Here is a 20,317-nt window from a genome sequence, read left to right on the forward strand (position 1 = left end):
ACATACACACCCATACCCACACACACATATAGTGGCCACATAATTAGCGTAGCCAAGCGAACTGATTAACTTGCATTCAACGATTTTCAATTGAATTTTGCAATTCGTTGATTTGTGCCAAAAAAAAAAAAAAAAGAATGAGGATGAATACAAAAAATCGGCAACAAAAAGTTGTATGGAATGAAAGCGGAGACTGCCGTGCAATTTCAATCAGCCGCGAAGGGCGGGGAAAAAGAGGGCGTGGCGCCAGCCGGAGAAGCCTGAAGCGAAGCACTGGCTTTTTGCTGCATCGAAGAATGGGAAAATATGCAACCGGGCAAATGATGAATGTGAAATGTGCCATTAATTAATTTGATTAAATGCAGGCAATCAGTCGAGCGAGGGCAGCCCAAGGGGCTCCAGTGATATAAAGAGGGTTTCGAGGGGCAAGAATCAGAGGGGTCCGCTGTTAAAAGCGCCATTTAAGAATCCCCAAATCTGCAGAGCTTCGCTTTTCAGAGACTGATTATAAAAAACCAACTTTTTTGATCTCATACTTTATGTTCCACAAGAATTTAAACAACATTTTATAAAATTACGCATGGAAAACACTTTCGAAACTTTTGCCAAATTCACTTAAGTATCTCTACATTTTATATTAGTAACATTTTTTATGCTTTTTCGGCGTCTTCATAGGTTCTAATGACCTTCGGCTTGAGATCGTCCTTGCCACCTTTGCCGCCCTTTCCTTTTCCCTTCTTGGCGGCCTTTTTGGCCTTCTTTGCCTCCTTTTTAGCCTTCTTCGCTGCCAATTTATCACGCTTGGCCTTCTTGCGCAGTTCCACTGTAAAGGAAAAAATGATAAACAATAAAATAAGTTTCTCTCTTTTACCAAAAGCACAAAACTCAAATTTTAATTGACTGTAAGGCATTAGTTTTAGAAAAGAGTTAATAAGCCAGCCAGATTTGTTCTTGAAAATTAAGAAAATTATTTCTCAAACAATCGAAAAAAATTAAAAACCCCCCTAGATAAAATGTTCCAGCCCCTTTTAATAGTTTTTGATATTTTACCTGAAGTTTTCTCATAAACTGACTTACCTTTGACAATTCTTGCGGTGGCTAAATTAACAGGCATTGGGGCGCACTTGAATCCAGCTGGAGGAGCCTTGGTGAGACGGATGAATCGGTTGCCAGTGGCATATAGAAGACCCAAACAGGCCTGGGGTCGGATGCGACTCTTGGGCCAGTTGGTGAAGTACAGGTCCTTCAGCTTGATCTCCGTCTTCTTCACGCCCTCGATGTCACGCCAGTAGTACATCTCCCTTGCGATGGTCTTGTCATGAATCTTCCAGCTGTGCTTCGGCGAATACTTTTGGTAGCTGGTCATACAGCTGGGCCTGTCCACGAAGAACCAGACGTCTGCATCAGGGTAGAACTTCATTTTGATTGATTTGTCTGAATAAATTTATTTTAAATTTAAATTCAAATTTTGGGAGTTTTTGAACCTATTTTTTTGGAATAACTTATCTAAATAACGAGTGGGAAAACCAAAAAAAACTAAAAATACGTGCAGTCCCAGCTATATAAATCATGGATACCTTGATTACATGTTCATCTACAAACCGAAAGTCAATAAAATCATTTATCTAATATTTTTAAAATATAAAATAAAAAAAAAAAGGAAGACAAACTAAACTGAATAATATATTTAAGTTAATAAATTCCTAAAATATCCCATTAAAATTGGCTGTGTTTTTTTGAAACATATACAATTATTTGTTATAGTATTTAAAAAATCCTAAAGTGACAATTGAGATTTGTTGTATTTGAAAGGATCTAGACATTAATTGGGATTTTTCTTGGGTTTCGGCGGCTGTATTTATTTAAATATTTTGAAACTTTCCCACTTTCATGACTAAAAAAAAGGTAAGAATAGATGACAGACTAAGGAGCCACATTTTTTCATTTTCCAGTTGGGTTTTGTTTTTACCCCTTTGCCCTCATCTGCTTAAAATGTATTTTATTCCGCCTGCGAGAATTAAACTTGGCTAAAAGCAGCTAACTGCCGGCTAGTAAGAGTGCTAGTTACTTTCCGCCGTAAAAACTAAGCAGGCACTTGCTGCTAAAAGTTAAGCTCGTTAGGAGGAGGTGGAAATGACTCCTGACTTGTCACACTAAAGCGGCAAAGGTGATGTCGAAAAACTGTCAATTAAGTTTAATTATTTTATGCAGCAAGGACCTCGGCACACACACACTCGCACACAAGGACACGGGCAGCTAATGTGCAAACGGCGTCTTATGCAAACCGAACCCAAGCCAACCGACCAGCCAAGAGAGGTCGGGGATCGACGAGGCTAAGCAAAGTCAATTATCCAAGCAGCTTTGATGCAAGTAATTGGCATAATGAAATTTCCTCTCCAGGACAACCGCAAAGAATAGAAGCCGCAGGAGCAGCAGGAGCATGAGCAGCAGGATCTGGAGCAGTGGCAGTAACCAGTAACCATAACCGTATTAGCATATCAGAGGGTTCCGGGGGCTTCCTTGGTCTAACTGACAAGCCGTGGTTTTTCAGCTCTTGTCCTGCGTATTGAGTAAATATTTAAGCAGTCCGCCAGCTGTCGCACAATATTAATAGCATGCATCCCGGCGCAACTTCAAACTCCTCTCGACTTTTTCCCCTTTCCCCTTTCTTCTGCTTTTCCTTTTGCCAGTGCTTTTCCTTTGGCTTTGGCCAAGAAAAAAAAAGAAGTACGAACAGTCGAACAGCAGCCCGTGGCCCCAAAGTGCAAATATGTTGCGGCCAAAGCCGCAAAAACGTTTAAATATTTTATAAGCCAAAGGCACTTGCCAGCCAACCCGAGTTGCAACTGAGCCAGAGCAGCTGGATGTTGGGAGTGGAGGGGTAGCAGCTAACTGCTGCAGTTACCAAATCGTCAACAACTAAGGCAGACAGGACAGATCCACACGTATATATATGTACTTATATATCCCCAGTCTAATGGGAATCGGTTCGAGTTGGTTGGTGGAATGCGGCGGGTATATTAAATAAGATAGCCGGCTTATGGCCTTTCCCTTTTGGATTCTTTGGTGCAAAGCTGGAGTTGGTAGAACCTTAAATGCTGTCGGTATTTGTCTAAATAAGCCCACAGATTTGCTATTTATACCCCAGTATCACGCTTCAATTCCCATTAATTTTAACAATTATATTCCTATGATTAAGAAAATAAAGTAGAGTAGTAAAGTGAAGTGGCATAAACATGGGGAATTCTTTATTCTAATCTAATAAACCCAATTTTTTAATCACAGATGTTATCTATAATGCATATTTCTATTTTGCATCTAAGCGCAAGAAGATTTAGTTTATACTTGCTTTGTTAAATACTTTATTTTTAGTGACGTTATTTTTTACCTCCTTACATATATTGCCATTACGTTTTATACTGTGTGTGTCGGCAGAGCTGCGGCAGAGAAAAAATACTTAGCCTATGGGGACCATCACGAACTTATAAATCATAATAAATACTCTTAATTTTCAATCAGTTAAAAACAAAAACACTTTTGTTTTAAAAATAATGAAGTACAATATAACCAAAATCGAAAACATATACCATAAAACTCCCAAATTCTCCTGGATATTCAAATGGCGACCCCTCTTTTCCGCTGTAATCTCTCTAAATACCCCGACTCCTTTTTAGTTGGTTCTGTTGCTATGTTGCCCAACTCGTTTGGCATTCCCCTAATACCATGAATTTTCGTTGGTTGCATTTCAGGCTGCCCGAAATCCCCCACCGTCACCGCCTTTGCACCACTTGCACATTGTCTTTGGTGGTTGCGGTGGAACTGGGTAGTACTGGGTGGTTTTGGGTGGTTATGGGTGGTTCTGGGAGACGCTGGGCTGCATTGTTGCATTGTTTCGCTTGCATATGAACGACAGCTTTCCACACTTTATATCGCTCCGCTCTGCTACTTATTATAGCATTTTTCTTCGCTTTCTTGGCTTTTGTGCGCAAATTTCCATGGGGAGGCTGTGCAGCGGAGTTTTCGAGCTGTTTAGCTGTTGAGCTGATTTCACAGGGACATAATACACTTGTAAAACATTGAGTAAGTTAAAGCGTTGTCCCACTCTACTGTGAAATTATCGTATTTCAATTGAATTTCTCACATGCGATTTGCATAATTGAATTTGATCTTGCAGTGCCAGCCATCAGATGGTTGGATAATTTATGTGTTCGAGGGCCAAAAAACCGAACGACAACTCCGTTTTGAGCCGCTCATTTCTGGGATAATTATGCCGCTGAAGATGCGTCTGCTTTATTTTTATCGATGCGCATTAAAAGGCTTTTAAAATTTATTGATATTACCGACTCTATTAAATTATGCCACCACCTCGGTGGCTGGCTGGCTGGATGGCTGGAATGGCTGGATGGCTCCTTGTGTTGTTGGTCCTGTTGGTCCTGTGTTGCCTTGTTGCTTTTACAGCCTGACTGAGTGACGCCTGGTGATGGCAGCAAATTTTCCATGTCGCCAGTGGCAGCACCGAACAGCAAACAGCAAACAGCAGCGGCATCAAGGGCTGCTGCGTCCCTTGACTGGCAGCAAAATTGGCAATTCCAAAGCATCAACGACGGCGCAGGCGACTTTTGCCATTGGGTTTTTGCTCCTTTTTTTGGGGGCGTGGCGCGGGCAGGGCGCAAACTCAATTTGTGTGAAAAATACTTTTAGTTACTGTGCATATTTTAAATGCTACGCAGCAGCAGCGCCCAAAAAGCAGAAGCAACGCATCAACATCAGCGTGATGTGAATTTTATTTTATATATATAACAAAAAAAAAGTTAAAAATTATATTTTACACAAGGGGAGCGCGGGAGGGGTAAGCTGAATATGGGATAAATTAATGCATAAGGACTGGCAGCCATTGAAATCAGTTTATTATGCACACACACACAAGCACAGTGTTGGCGTACGTGTCGTATGATTGATAAATTTGCACTTTGAAAGCACTCTAAATGTATAAAAAGAAGACCGAAAGCAAAGGGAAGACAATGAGTCCACGAATAGAGGGAATTATTGTGGCTCACCTCCAAAAATTAATGCTATGTTAAGATATGATAAATATTTTTAAAATAAAAAAATTATTTAAAAATTCTTAGTTCCCTAAGTCACATAAAAATTATATTTTTTTGTGATCTGATTGATTGTTATTTCTCCCTTAGAGTAACCAAGATTTTATATGAATAACATATTTCTGTTCACTTGTATTTCAAAAATATGTATTTATTACCCGAATAATTAGAATTCATAAAGCATCAAGGGTTTGAAGTGGTTCAATTATAGTGGCTTAAATAAGTATAGAATTACAATGTAAATATTTTTTAAATATCCATTTAGGTTGAAAATAATAAGCAAAAAATAATTTATCTCGCATTTAGATCGATTAAATGGATGGTATATTAATTTTTACATAGCTAAGTAAATGGCATAATTCAAATTCTTTTTTTACTGCATACAAATGAACAAATATAAAAGTATTAATAAACCTTTTTTGAAGCCAAAATTTGTCCAGCCAGTAATTAGAATTCCTCACGCATCCCGGAATTGAAATAGTCACAAAGAAGCGGCAAAGAGATTCACATTTTGGCCAACATCACACTTCATTAGCACAGGTTATCGCGCTGTCTGCCGGCCAAAATGAGTGCGACTGTGTGTGTGTTTGAGTGTGGCACACCCCCCTCTGGGTTCCATTGGGAAATTTCGCATGCACATGGCGCAGACATTTGAAAAACGGCCAAAGCAATGGGATATGGCCATGCCCAAGAGTTCGGGAAAGCCCCCCAAAAACTGTAAAACTCCCAGGCACGAAAAAACTGCAAAGTTCGAAAACAGACGCAGACACGAGCTGCGAAGGATTTTTGAGGCTGGGCAGGATGCTTCTGAAGTGGCAGACACGTAACCCCTTTAGCTGGTGTCAAAGGCAACATACAAATTCAAAGCTCCAGCAACAGCTAAAACTGGTAAAAAAAAAAATAGAAAAATTAAGGAGTCGGGAGCACACTGGGCGCCATAAATTATGCAGCGCGCGGTAGATGCTGCAATCTGATGCCCTTCTGGCCCCCAAATTTGCCCATCCCCTGCGTTTCACTGCATTCAATTTCGAACCACTCCGTCTCCCCAGGCCCCAAAAAACCCCACCACCCCTGGCTCAATTGCCGTGGCGGAAGTAGCAGTCCAAGCTGATCCATGGAATGTGGCATCCAACCGACCGGGCTGGCTACTCAATCATCAATCCGCGTGCTAGCAGGCAAAAACTGCAACAAGAATTGGCCCGAACTGATGCAGCCAATTGGAAAAAGGTCATGGAAATTCGGGCACAGGACAATACGCGACCTGATTTAGGCCAGAAATCTGAGATTTCTAGGGACACATTCCTAATAAGCGAATGCACCACGGATACGTTTGAGTCACCGAACGGCAGGAAGATTTTATCTTTCGGCTGGTAATTAGGTTCATAAAGGCGATTTATGTCTGATGTTCCTGGAGTGTCTGATTTATGGCGTATTATCTTTGATTTTCAGTGGTTATTAAGCCACGTCCTGCGTAAATTATTAAAGACATAATTTTTGTATTTCATGCTTGGCTCTTTACTTAGCTTAAATTGAAAAATGTAGATATTTAAAACGATTTATCTTTAATTTTTATTGTTATGTTATATTAATTTAATTGCTTAAAATTGAAATAAATGTGGTTTTGTAAACTCACCTGTTAGGACCCAAGCAAATATAAACATCATTTCACAACGTGCAGCGCAATTAAAAATGCATAAAGTCGAGTTACAATTTTTCCAATTAATGCACACTTTGCTTCACCTGATCTTCAAAGACGCTGTGTAACCTTACCCACTCTGTTTCTCTCGGCCTTTAATTAGCTCTCAAGCACTTAAGTTGAGTTGACAGAATTATGATTAAACTAATATCAATTATCCAAGGCGCCGAGACACTCTAGGGATCCGCCAGCGGAGTCCAGATCAAGTGGTTAACTCCGCGAGGCGTCTGCAAGTGTCATCAATGCCAAAGTGCCAAGGGGTCAAGGGTGTAGCCCGAGGGGATATGTATTCCGTCAACAAAAGCAAAGGTTATATTGGCTTGTTTGGTAAATAAAAAGTAATAATAATAAACAACAGAAGATATTAATAAAAACTACGAATTTCTAAAATCAATCAAAGTCGATGGTATCAGTAACCAGCACTCAAACCTACTCGAAAAAGTCTGTAAGACTTAATATTATATATACATCATTTTCTTTAATTAAAAAATAAAATGATAATTATTATCCATAAATGGACATATGTTTAAAGTTTATACATTTAAATATTTATTTTATCTTTAATTTAAACTATAACAAAAAATCATTTTGTCTGACATAAGGAGAGAATCTAAATTAAATTAAAGAAATTCTTTATTTATTTTCCCTTTTTACCCCAACGAAAATCGCCTTTCATACACACCTTGATCCCCCGAAAATTTTTTATGGACTAAGCTGCTGACTGGCCATCAACACATTCTTTTCACTTCCGTTTCCGCTTTGCCTTGGCCCCTTTAGTTGCCTTCAACCGACGTCTTCATTAGCTGGAATATTTGTCTCCTTTTCTCTCATTTCCCTCTCTTTCTCTTTATCCTTGAGAGAAAGCAGTAAAGGAAACTAATAATTAACACTTTTTACTGCCAAGAGTCGATAATTGAATTACAGAGTGCAGTCAATGGCAGTTTTAACCCTGCAATTTCATTTCGCCTCCTTCTGGTTCTTCATCAGCCGAAGGTCCCACTGCGCCTTCTTTAAGTTTTTAGCAGCTGCCAGAAAAATATTCGCAAATGCAATCGCTTATACACTGAGAAACAACAAAAACAAAATCCAAAGGCAAAGGCAAAAATTCAAATGCAGCAGCCGGACCAACCCAAATGAATCAAAAAAGGGGTGGCTATAAGAGGGATTTAAGGGGGTTGCATTCGGGATTCTTGCATAAAAACGTTTAATTAAAATTCAAGAGGTTTTGTTTTCAGAGGCTGCTAGTTTTTGTTTTACTTTCCCCCCCCCCCCCTAGAGCGCCCACTTCCCGTCCCATCAGTGTGTGTTTGAACGTCTTGAGTAATAGGTTCCCTTATCCGAAAGAGGGTTGCCGGGTGGGTGCTTTTGGGGCCAAAGAACGAGGGTCAGCTATGCAAATTGGTGTCTGCTTTGGATCGGCGTTAATTACTTTGAAGTAAAGTGCAAGCGACTAGCAAGTGGAATCGAGAAGCGACAGGCTGGAAAGAGCAGAAGGAGGATTTGATTGCGATGTTGGAAATTAGGTGAAAACTATGGCGAGAAGTGAAATGGTGATTTTGAATAATGCTAGACGAAAATAAGAAATAATATTAACCATAAATCTTATCAACTTTCTAACTATACAGTTTAGCAGGATTTAATAAAGAGGTGATTTCATGACTTGAAACATGAAAAAGTTAGGTTATCTTATATAAGATCATGGCTGATTGAAATCAAACTTGTATGGGTAATCAGCCTGTGATTCTTCCTCTTTGGATTTAATGAAAAGTTTGGATTATATCAAAGATATTTTAATATATTTGTAGCTTACTTTAGGGATACTTACATATTTTTGGTTAAGGATAATAAAGCTTCTGTAAATCTGTTTAATAAAATCGTTCCAGAATAAAGAAAATTCTCAGTGAAAATACTAAGACTCAATGATAAATGCAACATTTTGCCTGTCCTTGATAATTTTCCATAAATCCCGGGTAAAATTAAGGAATCCCCAACGAATCTTTAGCTCTTTTACACCCTGCCTTTTTCTCTCACCGACACTTTTGTGTGTCGATTGGCAGAGCAAACAGGGAAGTAAATTTGAAAATCCAATTTGCATTTCCATCAATAATAACGGCCGCACAAAGGAATATTAGACGAGGACCATTCTGGCCATCTCCGCCACCACGTCCCTTTTCACGATTTCGATGCGTTTTGGGACAAACGCGAAAAGCAGAAGACGGTAGAGGGATTAAGGAGGGTGGCTGCTAAGGGAGGAGCCGTCAAAAAATTTACCAATCATTAAAAATACTTCCACTTCCGTTTCCTGTGCGCACCATTTTCTAATGCGCCGCCTTAGCTTCCGTTGAAGCACAGAGAAAAATAACGGAAAGGTTTCATATTGAGTTATGTTTTATTGGTGGTAAAATAATACTAAATATTTAATGTCGATCTTTAGATAATTTATCTGTGCCATGAGATCTTTGTAAGTTTTTTTTAAGATTTAAGGTAGTTTTAGCCAAGATTTTCATTTCAAGTCCGAAATTACCTAGAACTTGATTAAGAGGGCGGTGTTCTTTTTTCATTGCATACTTTTAGACACCTACATTCGCTTTGAAAATGGAAATGTTCTCAAAAGGATACTTTACCATACAAATTAATCTTTTTTTTGCATAAAAGTAATACAAACATCAAAATTCCAAGCTTACTAGATATTTTAGAAGTCTAGTTTCGATTTTAAAGTAGTACTGCATAAAAAAGTCATATTGCCATGCAGTTTGGTGATTTTTCTCTAGTAAGAATTACAAAATTGACACATATCTACGGATCAGCTATCAAATTTCTTCTCCGTGCAGTGACCGCCCTTCCTCAATCGCAATCCCCCCATGGAGGCCCCTCGAAAGCTTTGTTTGAACAGCTAATGCTGGCCACGTTCCGTTGTCGTGGACCGGCTCTGGCCTGCCACAGTTAGTCATCTCGCGCTGCTTTATGTAATTTATATCCTTGCTGCATTATCCTTTATTTACTTTACTTTTTAGCATTATATTTCCCGCATTTCTTTTTCTCTTTGGCCTGGACCGTACCGCTTCACTCGTGGGTTTGCCTGGCAAATTTATGTATAAAAATGAGCGAAATTGCAGAACACATTTTTTCCATTACTGAAAATAAATGTCTGAAGGATGTGCCAAGGCCCAAGTCGTCGCAGCAGGACTCCTCCTGCTCCAATGCTCCAGCTTCATCTGCTGTCTTAGATAGAAAAAAATCGCTTCTTACTGATGAGCTTCAATGAATTCAATCAGAATTCATTTGAATACAGTCCGTGCATACCAAAAGGGCGAGATTAAGTGGCCAAGCCGAGTCGAGAAGTTGAGGACTCCAAGTCCAAGTTCCAAGTCGAAGTGGGAGTGGGAGTCGAGTGAAAGTGCGGAGGAGTCAACTCCTTTTGACTAATATGCTTGTGGCCTGGGCGGAGCAGAAGTGGGCCAGCTTATCCCCCACGCCGCATCTTGAATCCCCGGACATGACGATGACGAATAAGTAATCAGCGCTAAGTTGGTAATTGAAAGCGCTACCAAGACTTCCTTAAAGCCATCCCTCGGCTTTTACCTCTCGGTCAAGTGCGTCCACAAAAGTAGGGAAAAACACAAGACCTTTTCTTGGGAGCTCTGTTTGATGATGTCAAGACCCTTCGGGGAAGCACACCTGCAGACAGTCTCGTATATAAAAGAACTGAGCACATATGCAGCCAAGTGGGCGGTGAAAATGGAATTGAAGGCCCAAGGCCACCGAGCACAGATGTAATTCACGCAGGGGAAACAATAAGATGATAAGAACAGGGCGTTCTGGGCCACTTTGTTGCTGAAAAGCCATTAAATACTCTTTACCAGTTGGGCATGTTGCATTGCTATTCTAACTCTAATTACTTTAAAGTTATCTAAACCAGAAAATTAAATATTTAATAAATATTTTATCAGCATTAACTTCTTAGATACAACAATCGATAACAATCGAAATATTTTAGGCATCATAATTAAGGAAATTAAAATTTTTTAAATGGCTTGGAAGCCATTGACTCACACAAAAACAAATTAGAAAGAGCTTACATTAGTTTCAAAATTTCTAATATATTTTACTAAATAAAAAATCTAGAATAGATGTTTAAGTTTTTGGATATCCGTAATGCCCTATAAGTAGATTATCCTAATGCTGAGTAGATTGTTAGATTGTTAAAACCAAAGTATTGGTTTTTTCTTCTTTCCAAGAAATATTATATGCAGTTTTTCAAAATTTTTAATACATTTTACTTAATGGCTAAGAATTCAGATATCCGAAATACCCTATAAGTAGTTCATCCTAACGCTGGTTAAAACAGCATTCATTAAACGCATGTAGGCATATTTACCAATTAAATAAATTGGTACGGCTTTTCCGTAAGCCAAGTTACCTTGAATGAGGGCTAAAAAGGAGCGTATGTATGTTATTCCGCAGAAGCGAAACAGAAAGAATCCGGCAGACATTGCGTATACGCAATGTTATAACATGGAGTCGCAAAAATTATGTACAGAGATTAAGAAAGTAAACCGTTATCTGCCAACGCCCCCGGCTATGGAAAGGGGACGGGGCAGCGGGAAAAGTGGGTGGAGGGGGGGCAATCCGTGTTGACAGTTTGCGCTGCAGGCGATTTCAGGGGGGAGCGGGGAAAAACATAATGAAATTATGTATTTTCAGAAAATTTCGTGTGTGGCAGATGAGCTCTGCTTTATGTGTGCATGAGATTTCCCTCTGTTTTATGTGCGCACGAGGAAATGAATCTTAAAATTTGCTACATTAATAAAATAAACGAACAAACAAATGCGGGATGTAAAAACGAAACAGAGCATAAATGAAATGAAAAAGATTAAAATAAAGGAGCTCATAAAATGGAGCACATAAAATGTGAACTGAAACATGACAACAATTTTTAAAACATTATATTTTAAATGTGCTATAAAAATATATTTGCAAAGGGTATATGATATTCTAGATTTAATGTGAAGGATCATATGATCATAATTTCCATTCTAAAGCTTTAGACTTTTTAAAGTTTCCCCTTTTTCAATAGCAAAATAAGATATTATATATATTATTCTTAAAAGATATTATTATCGCTCTTAAATTGTTACAAAACAGCTATAAATACTGCATTAAAGCCAACCCTAACCCTTTGTAAGGATATAAAAGATCAGCCATCCAAACCGGTTAAGTTATCCTCCAGCCGATTTTGAAGCCTTTCAACAACCGGCGAACAGAACGAACGTGATGCTCGATGTTCGACCTCAGGTATCCCAGGTATATTGCCTGGTATCCGATTGCAATGGGTGTGGGGTCTTGTTTCCGTCTTGCTTCGATTGATTCCGATTCTAATTGTTTTGGTCTAGTGGTAATCGCCTTTTGTCTGTGCAAATTACCTGAGCCGTGCCAAGAGTTCAGCCCCCCAAATGGGCAAATAATTATTCGTGCAAGCCCAAAACCCCCGAAATTTCCCCAGGGGCCAAGCCAAAGTGGGTGGGAAAAGAGAAAAATTAAGCAAATATCACGTCGTTCACATTTGAACTTCAGACAAAATCAAAGACAAGCTGAGTTTTCGGATACAATGGAAACTTGGCCACAAGTTTTACACACGTTGTGTAGCAGAATATTCCCTGCTACAGAGTTCGAATGATTGTGCGAAACTCCGTTTGATTCAGCTTCGGTTTTAATTACAGAAAGGGTTTAGCAAGGGAGTTTCGATAGCCCGAAGAAAGTTTACGAAATTGGCAATGGATTCTGAGTCTGGTGTTGATAATGGGTTACCAGTATGGGTGGCGAATGAGATTAGGATTTCTTGCAACCTAGGAGATAGACCTTTGAGTGGACAACGATTAAATCTCTTTACAAAATTAAACAAACAGTTACCAAAGATTAAAAACGCAATGCCATTCGATAAATCGTTTTTGAGTACTTAAACCAAATAATAATAATAATATGAGGAACCCAAACTGTTCTAAAGAAATTCTCTATTATAGGACATATCATATTTGTATTATTTTTCAGACAAATAAAAATAAAAAAAATAAAAATTATTTTACAACTGAAAAAATTTTGTTTTTTAGTTTCGATACATTAGTATAATCTTTGTTTCCCTTAAAATTTTAAAATTATTTCCTAATTTATTATATTAGTTTTATTATGTAAGTGTAATTTAAAAATTCGTCATAAAACTGAAACAAGAACATGAATACAAAATTAAAATACCTTTTTTTTAGAGACTTGTATATTTTATGTAATTCTTTTAACTTACTATCTTATAACTTGAAGTTTTTTGTGTGCAGGGAGAAGCAAATAAACATACGTATGTACATAAAGTTAGCAATAAACAAGCGAATTCATTGCTAAATCATCGAGTGCTGGCAGCTCGTTTTAACTTTACTTAAAAAAGAAGAAATGGGGGACTCCCCCAAACGCACACATGCAACGCGAAAAGTCAGTCAGCGTGTGTGTGAGTAAATTGTAGAGTTGGCGCAAACGAGTAAAGAAATCGCTCATGCAAAACTGATTGACTGTAGCGAAGAAACTGTAAAAAGAAATGCGAAACTTGTTACAGTTGCTGCTGATTTTTAGACCCCGACACGCCCCCTTTCACCGCCCTTTCGCTGCACGCTCCCATTCCTGTCTGTTATCTGTCGGCGTTTATTTATATGTACATACATATGTACATACATTCATCGGTTGCCCTCACATATGCAACGTATTCATTTGCCCCCCGATTCCAGGAGATCCTTTCCAGCGTCCTTCTGCTGCTGATTTTTATTGAAACGAAAATATCGCTGCCCTTTCGTTTTATGTTCGTCAGTTCTCAGTTTCCCCTCTCCACTTTTTGGGGGCGCAACTTCTTTTTTTGTCGGTTGCGCACTTAATTGAAAGGAATTGTTAATTCACACAGGACCTGGACCCCATTTTCCTTCCCCCGCTCGATTCATCGCCTTTGTGCGTGATTGGTCGGTGCCTAAAGCGGGAGTAGCTGCTCCTCTGCCACCCGCTTGATTCCCGACCTTTCTTCCATTATATGCATTTTCCCTGGGCGAAAAGTAACGTGTGACGTACTCACACTTTAAAAAATATCACCAGCTTAGGTTGTAAATAGATCTTGATTTATAAAAAGAGAGCAATAACTCATACATAGAGAGAAATCCGACGGTCACATTTGAGTTGAACATGTTCTCAAAAATATAACGAAATGTTTGAAGATGAAAATGTTTTCAATATGCTTGAACCAAGTTGATTTTGCTATATTTACATTGTTTATCTCAACAACTAAACTATTAATCCACTAAGTAGTGTATAATAATAATAAATAAGCTTCAATAAACTTTCTCTTCTCATCATTTTGTTCTGATATTGAGAACATTAAACTCAAAATGTGCTTACACGGTTTTTAAGAATGAATGAAAGAACTGTGTATCTTAAAATAGAACTAGAAATATTAAAACTCCATACATACATATGTGTAACTCACCATCACAACTTTAAATATTTATCAATATTATTATTATTATTATAATTTATTATATTATTATAATTACTATTTTTTATTAATAAAAACAAACAAACCTGCCGATCTATATACTTTGCCAAAAAAAGAAATGATTCCAAAAACTAAATTTTCAAGAAATTTTTTGATCGCTTGAACTTTCTAAAGGAAACATGAATAAACTCAGGACGACTTTGCTTGACTTCTGAATTAAAAATAGATTAAATAACGTGAAATCTACATTTTTAAGTGAATATTCATACAAAACAAGTGTACTTGTCTGTTTTCACAGATTCTTTTTTATAAAAGGCGTCTGTCAGACGACTGTCAGCCTCCTTCCTGCTGCACAATTTGTTGTATTTATTCGTGACACTTATTTGTCAATCTTAGCATATAATAGCATTGTGTGGTTTATAAAGGGATTATGTCCCCCAGTCCTTATACATACATCTTGAGCACTCCCCACTACGCCGTAATAATTGCTCACGTTCTCACGCGCTCTCAACGCCTCACCCCCTGCGGCTTTTAAAACCAATTTGGTAAAACCGACCGACCACCAACAACCAAGTCAACCAGGTCAAAAAGCTGCTCCAAGATGTGTGTAATTAGACGTGACTTTTCCTCGAGTTCTTCTGAAGGGTTCTGTGCTGGCGGGGGATCGGGGGCTAAATCGGGCCTTAAAGCCTTCTTAACGCTGTTGTTATTTAGAGCTTAATTGTGCCAGGACACGGAGGCCCCAGGGTTAGGGGTTGGGCGCCAATTTCTGGTATGAGGTGATGGGGGTGAATGTGAACTGCCCTTAAGGTTCAAGATAGATTAAAGTCCGCTTCAATGGCTAATCCATGGAGCACCCCCACTCAACCGCAATTAGCCAGGCAGAAGCTCGATATCGGCACATTAGCATCCCCTGTGCAACGGGCATAATCTGATTATCAGCCACCCTCGGAAAATCCCGGCGAAAAAGTGCTAATTTGTGCACGGAAATCACGCCCAGGAGCAGGATCACGGATTTCCCGTCGACCCCACGAGTGCGTGTCACCTTCAGCCGGCAGTTTCCCTTTTTGCCTTTGTGCAAATTGAAAATATGCCAAATAATTACACATTTTTATGTGAATTTTTCAATTTATATGCCGTCAAATAAACGCTGCGTGCACATCACAGTATTGACATGGAGTTGGGCGGGAGTTCCGCCCACCCTTGCCTCATTTCCCACAGTTTAGACATCTTCAGGCAGTTTATTTATTTAAAAATTTCTGACCTTGGAAAGCTCCGATTTAGCTTTGGAAAACCATCAAGAGATGGCGCTGCAGCTCTTTTTAAAAGAATTTTCATGTAAAGTTCTCTTATGTACACTATACATGTCAAATGTAGATTGTAATTAAAAGGCATATAATCCAATGTTTTATGTTTGTTACAATATTTGCTTCAATATTAATTGATTTCTCCTCAAGATCCCTTCTAAAATCGACACCTTACCGCCCAGTAAAAATCAACCGCTTGTATACTGACTGTTATTTAATGCGTTTACAAATATCTGGGTGTGTTGTACTGAACAACATGCACTCAAAGAAAACTTACAAAGTTCAGTGTTAATAAAAAACCCTACGCCAAAAGCAGGATGTCAGGGGCCAAGGCCAACCATCTCCGGATGCTTGGCTTGTAATTGTAATTAGTTATCAAAATAAAAGGTGACAAATGCAGTTTTATACATTTTGAATGTACAAAAGAGGATGAAGGGATGCGGAAATGATTCAGATACAAGATAGGGGGGCAGGAAAAAGTAGAACAAATAAATGAACTGAATGGGGAGGTAGGGGGGGATTAGGAAAATGAATGAGATGATTCACATGCGGAGGGCACTCAATTCAAGCGCTGAGTGACCGGCAGCTTCTTGCGCCGTCTGCGCAATTGCTGACTGCGATCCCAGTACTCATAGTAGCGTTCCTGTTTCAACCACTCCTGATATTTATACCACCACTCCTCCCACTTGATATAGTCCTGCAAGAAAGACAGATTATATTAGTAAATGTGAACTAATGAGGCAAATCACGATCCTACCTTAAGGTCCAAGTCCCTTAGGTAACCACGACTCTTGTAGTACTCGTAACGGACGCGCACGTCGTCCCACGACAGCATACCCGACGGTGCTGTGGTGGCCAACTCCTCCGGAAAATGCCCGGCCGGTGCCGGCGAATACGAATAGCGACGCGGCGGCGACTCCAGGCCCTCTTCGATCATCACTTTGAGGGCCCCACCGGCGGAGTCTTTGGTGATTCGCATGTTCTCCATGTTGCTGCGATCGATGCTCCACTGCGCCATTTTGCCGAATCGCTCCGAGAGCGTCAGCCGCGTGGTAGCCGAGAATGTGGGCAACGTGCCGACCTCGTCGCTGTCCGAGCCGTTCGAATCGTCCGAGTCCGAGGAGGAGTTCGCCGCGTTAGCTCCGGTGCCACTGGTCGTCCCGCTCGGATGCTTTTTGCGTTTCTCACCTTCAATTTTAATGCGTGGCCTCATCTGGTGGGATATGGATTATTAAAAGTTTTTATAAAGAATTTGTATTATTGTGTTGGCAATGGGTTTACTACATTACAACAAAACATATTGCTATACATTCAATTGCGTTTGGAAACGGAATTCATAACAAATACCAAGTAAACTAAAGGATTTATAAAATCTTCGAGAAGTTCTTGAATAACGCTGCTCACCTCCTTTTCCTTCTTCTTCTTTTTAGCCTGTGCTGCCGGCGCTCCAGATGGCGCCGATGCCGGCTCTGGTGGCTCTGGCGGACGGTGCTTGAGACGCGGATCTTCCGGCGGCGGCGAGTGTCGCGACGATCGCGGGATCTTCATGTGGGCATCCGTCGAGGAACCACGATCATGGCCGATGTGACGCATCTTCGCCTGGCGGTACTTCTCCATGGCGGAAACAGAACTGCCTCCACCTCCGCGCACGGGCGGTGGAGTGGTGGGGCGACCATGGATACGACCATGTGACTCCGACGGAGGGGGCGGAGGCGCCCCCGTACGATAATGGCCACGTGGCTTGGGTGGCGGCGAACGCGGACCGCGGGAACTGTAATAATGGACGAAATGAAATGGTTAATAGACACACTAGCAACACAAATCCCAATGGCTGACTTACCGAGATCTGTGACGATGGCTGGGCGAGCAAAGGGAGCAGGAATCATCGGAGCTGCTGCTCATTGAGCTGTTTGAACGCGAACGCATCGAATGCTGCAAAAAGGTTTAAAGTAAATAAATATTGAATAATATATATTTTAAAAATAATCCGACAATAAAAAGATACTTCATAAGTTTAACTTCGATATCAATCAAGTATATCAAAGGTTTGAGACTCAAATTAACAATGTTAGCTGTTTTTACACGTTAGTAAATACTTTACGTACTTAAAATAATATTGTAAATTTAATTCATTATAATGTAATGATATTTAAAGGAAATATGTGACTTAATTCATAGGATGAACAAGAAAATGGTTTAAAGATGGTTTTTGTATGTTAAAATACACCCACTGTTCTAAAATCTATTGGGTATACTTTCAATTTAACAGAAGTAGTGACTATTTCTATGGTTCTTTTTAGGTGAACTGTTTTTAGATGTGTAAATAACAAGTCCTACTGCTTCATGGACTACTCACCCTTGGCGGTGGCGATGGCGGGCGCTTGGAGCGCGGCAGGATGTGGGCGACTGGACCCCGCTTGTCCATTCCCGACGACGAGGGCGGCGGCAGCGGGGGCGACCGTCGGCGGCCGAGCGGGGATCGCGACGCGGTTGGCTTGCGTCGCAGCGACGAGGAGGACGAGCCACCACTGGGTTCCGGCGGAGAGCGCGGCCGTCCGCCGTGGCCGTTTCCGGGCCGACGCATGAGGGCGTCGTGGCTGTTGTTGGGCGAACGCGGCATGGGTGGCGAGCGCGGTCCGCCGCGGCGGTCCATGCCGCCGTGCATGGCCATGGGCGGTGAGCGACGACGCGGGGGCGGCGAAAGCGGTGGCGACTTGCGCAGGCGCGACCGACTGCGCGAATGCGGCGAACGGGAGCGGCCGTAACGCTGCGACGGCGGCGGTGGACCGGATGGCGGACCGCCCGGGGGCGGATAGCGACCGTAGGGCGGGGCTCCACCCTCACGACCTTCGCGACCGTCGCGTTCACTCTCGCCGGAGCTGCTTTCGCCCTGGATGTACATCTTCTTGTAGCCCGTGTGGCGCCATCGATTCGGATCCTTCTCCTCGGCCTCGATCAGCTTCTTGTCCCAGTAGTCGTTGGTGGTGTTGGCGCGCGCCTTCTTCATCACGTTGTCGATCTCGCGTCGCTTGCCAGCGGGTAATGAGGGATCTGCAAGGTTGAGAGGTGAAAGGTCAGCTTCGGTTGGCAGAACGGTGGGTGGTGGTGATGGTGGTGGTGGTTGTTGTTGTGGATAGTTATCGTTCCGGGAAGCCCTTCTCAAATCGATTTTATTTTTATTGCAGGGACCCTCCGCGGACATCGCTAATCCCGGCGAGGCGTGGGTTTATCCCACATCTTGAGCCGCTGCTGGTTGGTATGTAGAAGTTTCTGTTCAGGTACCTGTTATTCGGGCAGCTGTCGGCTGCCTGTCCATGTGCAGTTTGGGATTCAGTTCGGCGCGCCTGCGCGACGCCATCGCGGTATTTCGGATTTCTCTCGCTCTGGCAAATATATGTATGTGTACTTATATATCGCGCGATAGATATATAGATACGTTTATTGTTTTTTATGAACCCAAATCGGTTAGGGTTTGGTTTTCGGTTGGGCGAACGCGACAAAACACTTTACCATTTCAAAAACATACACAACAAGCTGCAAATATATTACAATTGAATATAGAAACATGTAAAGAGAGCATTAGAAATGGCCAACTGAAAGCAACAACATCAACAAATATCAAGAGCGGAGAGAGAGAGAAGAGAGAGAGATGGAGGCAGAGAGAGAGCTGAAAACGCAGAGAGTGAAACGCGGACGCGTTCCCGCTATCGTTCAACCCATATCGCGACGCGGGGGGCGGGGACCTGGTCTAGTCCGTACCCAAATCGGGCGAGAGATCCGATCGGTAACCGGCTTGCGCGTATATCTTTTCACATATGCATTTTCCAGATTTTCCATTTCTTTTTTTTTTTCGTTGGTTTCACTCACTTACACACTCACTCACACCAGCACCAGTATATTTGCTTTGTCAGCACGAGAGAGGAACTCAGAGCGAGAGCGAGACAGAGAGAGTGAGACAAGGAGAGACGAGACTCCCGACGGCAGCAACTAAATTCCGATTTTTTAAGCTCTGGCGATTATGTAAACGGTGTAGAACAGGCACTAGACTAATTTGCTTACATTTGGCGACGTTTGCGGCACGCTTTTCGAGATTTTGTGAGGTCTAGTGTTTTATTGGCAAATGGAAAACACGGCGTTGCGTTCAGTTTTTCTCGGCGGCCATGTTGGTAATGTGACCACAAAATATACTTTTTCTACCATTTCTTAAATATTCCGAACGGTCACTCTGAAAACATCGGTTGCAACATGAAATCTATCGATACTTGCACTTAAGTTCGTGATTATCAGATAATTTATTTATAAAAAAGAAAATAATAAATAGAGTACTGGCGTCACTTTTTAAGATACATGCATTCAGGTAAATTAAAACAATAAAATCAATTAAGCAGATTTTTACTTTATTTTGGGGTTTCCCTAAACTGTTGAATTGCTGGAAATTCGAATTTCAAGTGGATTTGTAATTTCAAACTTCACATTTTCTTGGAGGTCCTATAAAGCTACCATATGTTTCGTTAGTTTTTTTTAATGCTAGATACTGATTAATAAAATAAGTATGTAAAGAATAACTACATTTTTTGTTTTTGGGAAACCCAGGACTCAAAAGAGTTGCGAACAATTTGTGACTTTAAAATGTAGACAATCCTGGTTTTTGTTAGAATTTCTGAGCAATATTTAACAAGATTGAAAAAACTCT

At 40.8% G+C, this 20,317-nt stretch overlaps 2 protein-coding genes across 3 annotated transcripts; both read right to left on the minus strand.

Moving 5' to 3' along the window:
- Positions 1–547: 547 nt before the first annotated feature.
- On the minus strand, positions 548–1,509 carry LOC108008862 (uncharacterized). Its single transcript, XM_017072765.4, has 2 exons — positions 1,078–1,509; positions 548–823 (listed from the first exon to the last, which is right to left on the minus strand). The coding sequence occupies exons 1-2, from the start codon at positions 1,418–1,420 to the stop codon at positions 651–653; spliced, it is 516 nt and encodes a 171-aa protein (XP_016928254.3). The 5' UTR covers positions 1,421–1,509; the 3' UTR covers positions 548–650.
- Positions 1,510–15,820: 14,311 nt separating this feature from the next.
- On the minus strand, positions 15,821–19,833 carry LOC108008147 (basic salivary proline-rich protein 1). 2 transcript variants are annotated; one of them, XM_036813410.3, is made up of 7 exons: positions 19,684–19,827; positions 18,907–19,158; positions 17,981–18,675; positions 17,465–17,556; positions 17,029–17,395; positions 16,382–16,837; positions 15,821–16,321 (listed from the first exon to the last, which is right to left on the minus strand). In XM_036813410.3, exons 2-7 carry the CDS (start codon positions 18,980–18,982, stop codon positions 16,184–16,186), a joined length of 1,824 nt encoding a protein of 607 aa, XP_036669305.2. In that variant the 5' UTR covers positions 18,983–19,158; positions 19,684–19,827; the 3' UTR covers positions 15,821–16,183. The 2 variants fall into 2 exon arrangements, with proteins under 2 accessions (XP_036669305.2, XP_036669307.2); XM_036813412.3 differs by lacking the exon at positions 18,907–19,158 and having other exon boundaries at positions 19,684–19,833.
- Positions 19,834–20,317: the final 484 nt, after the last annotated feature.

The sequence above is a fragment of the Drosophila suzukii genome, chromosome 2R (assembly GCF_043229965.1).
Source record: "Drosophila suzukii chromosome 2R, CBGP_Dsuzu_IsoJpt1.0, whole genome shotgun sequence".
Classification (NCBI taxonomy): Eukaryota; Metazoa; Arthropoda; class Insecta; order Diptera; family Drosophilidae; genus Drosophila; species Drosophila suzukii.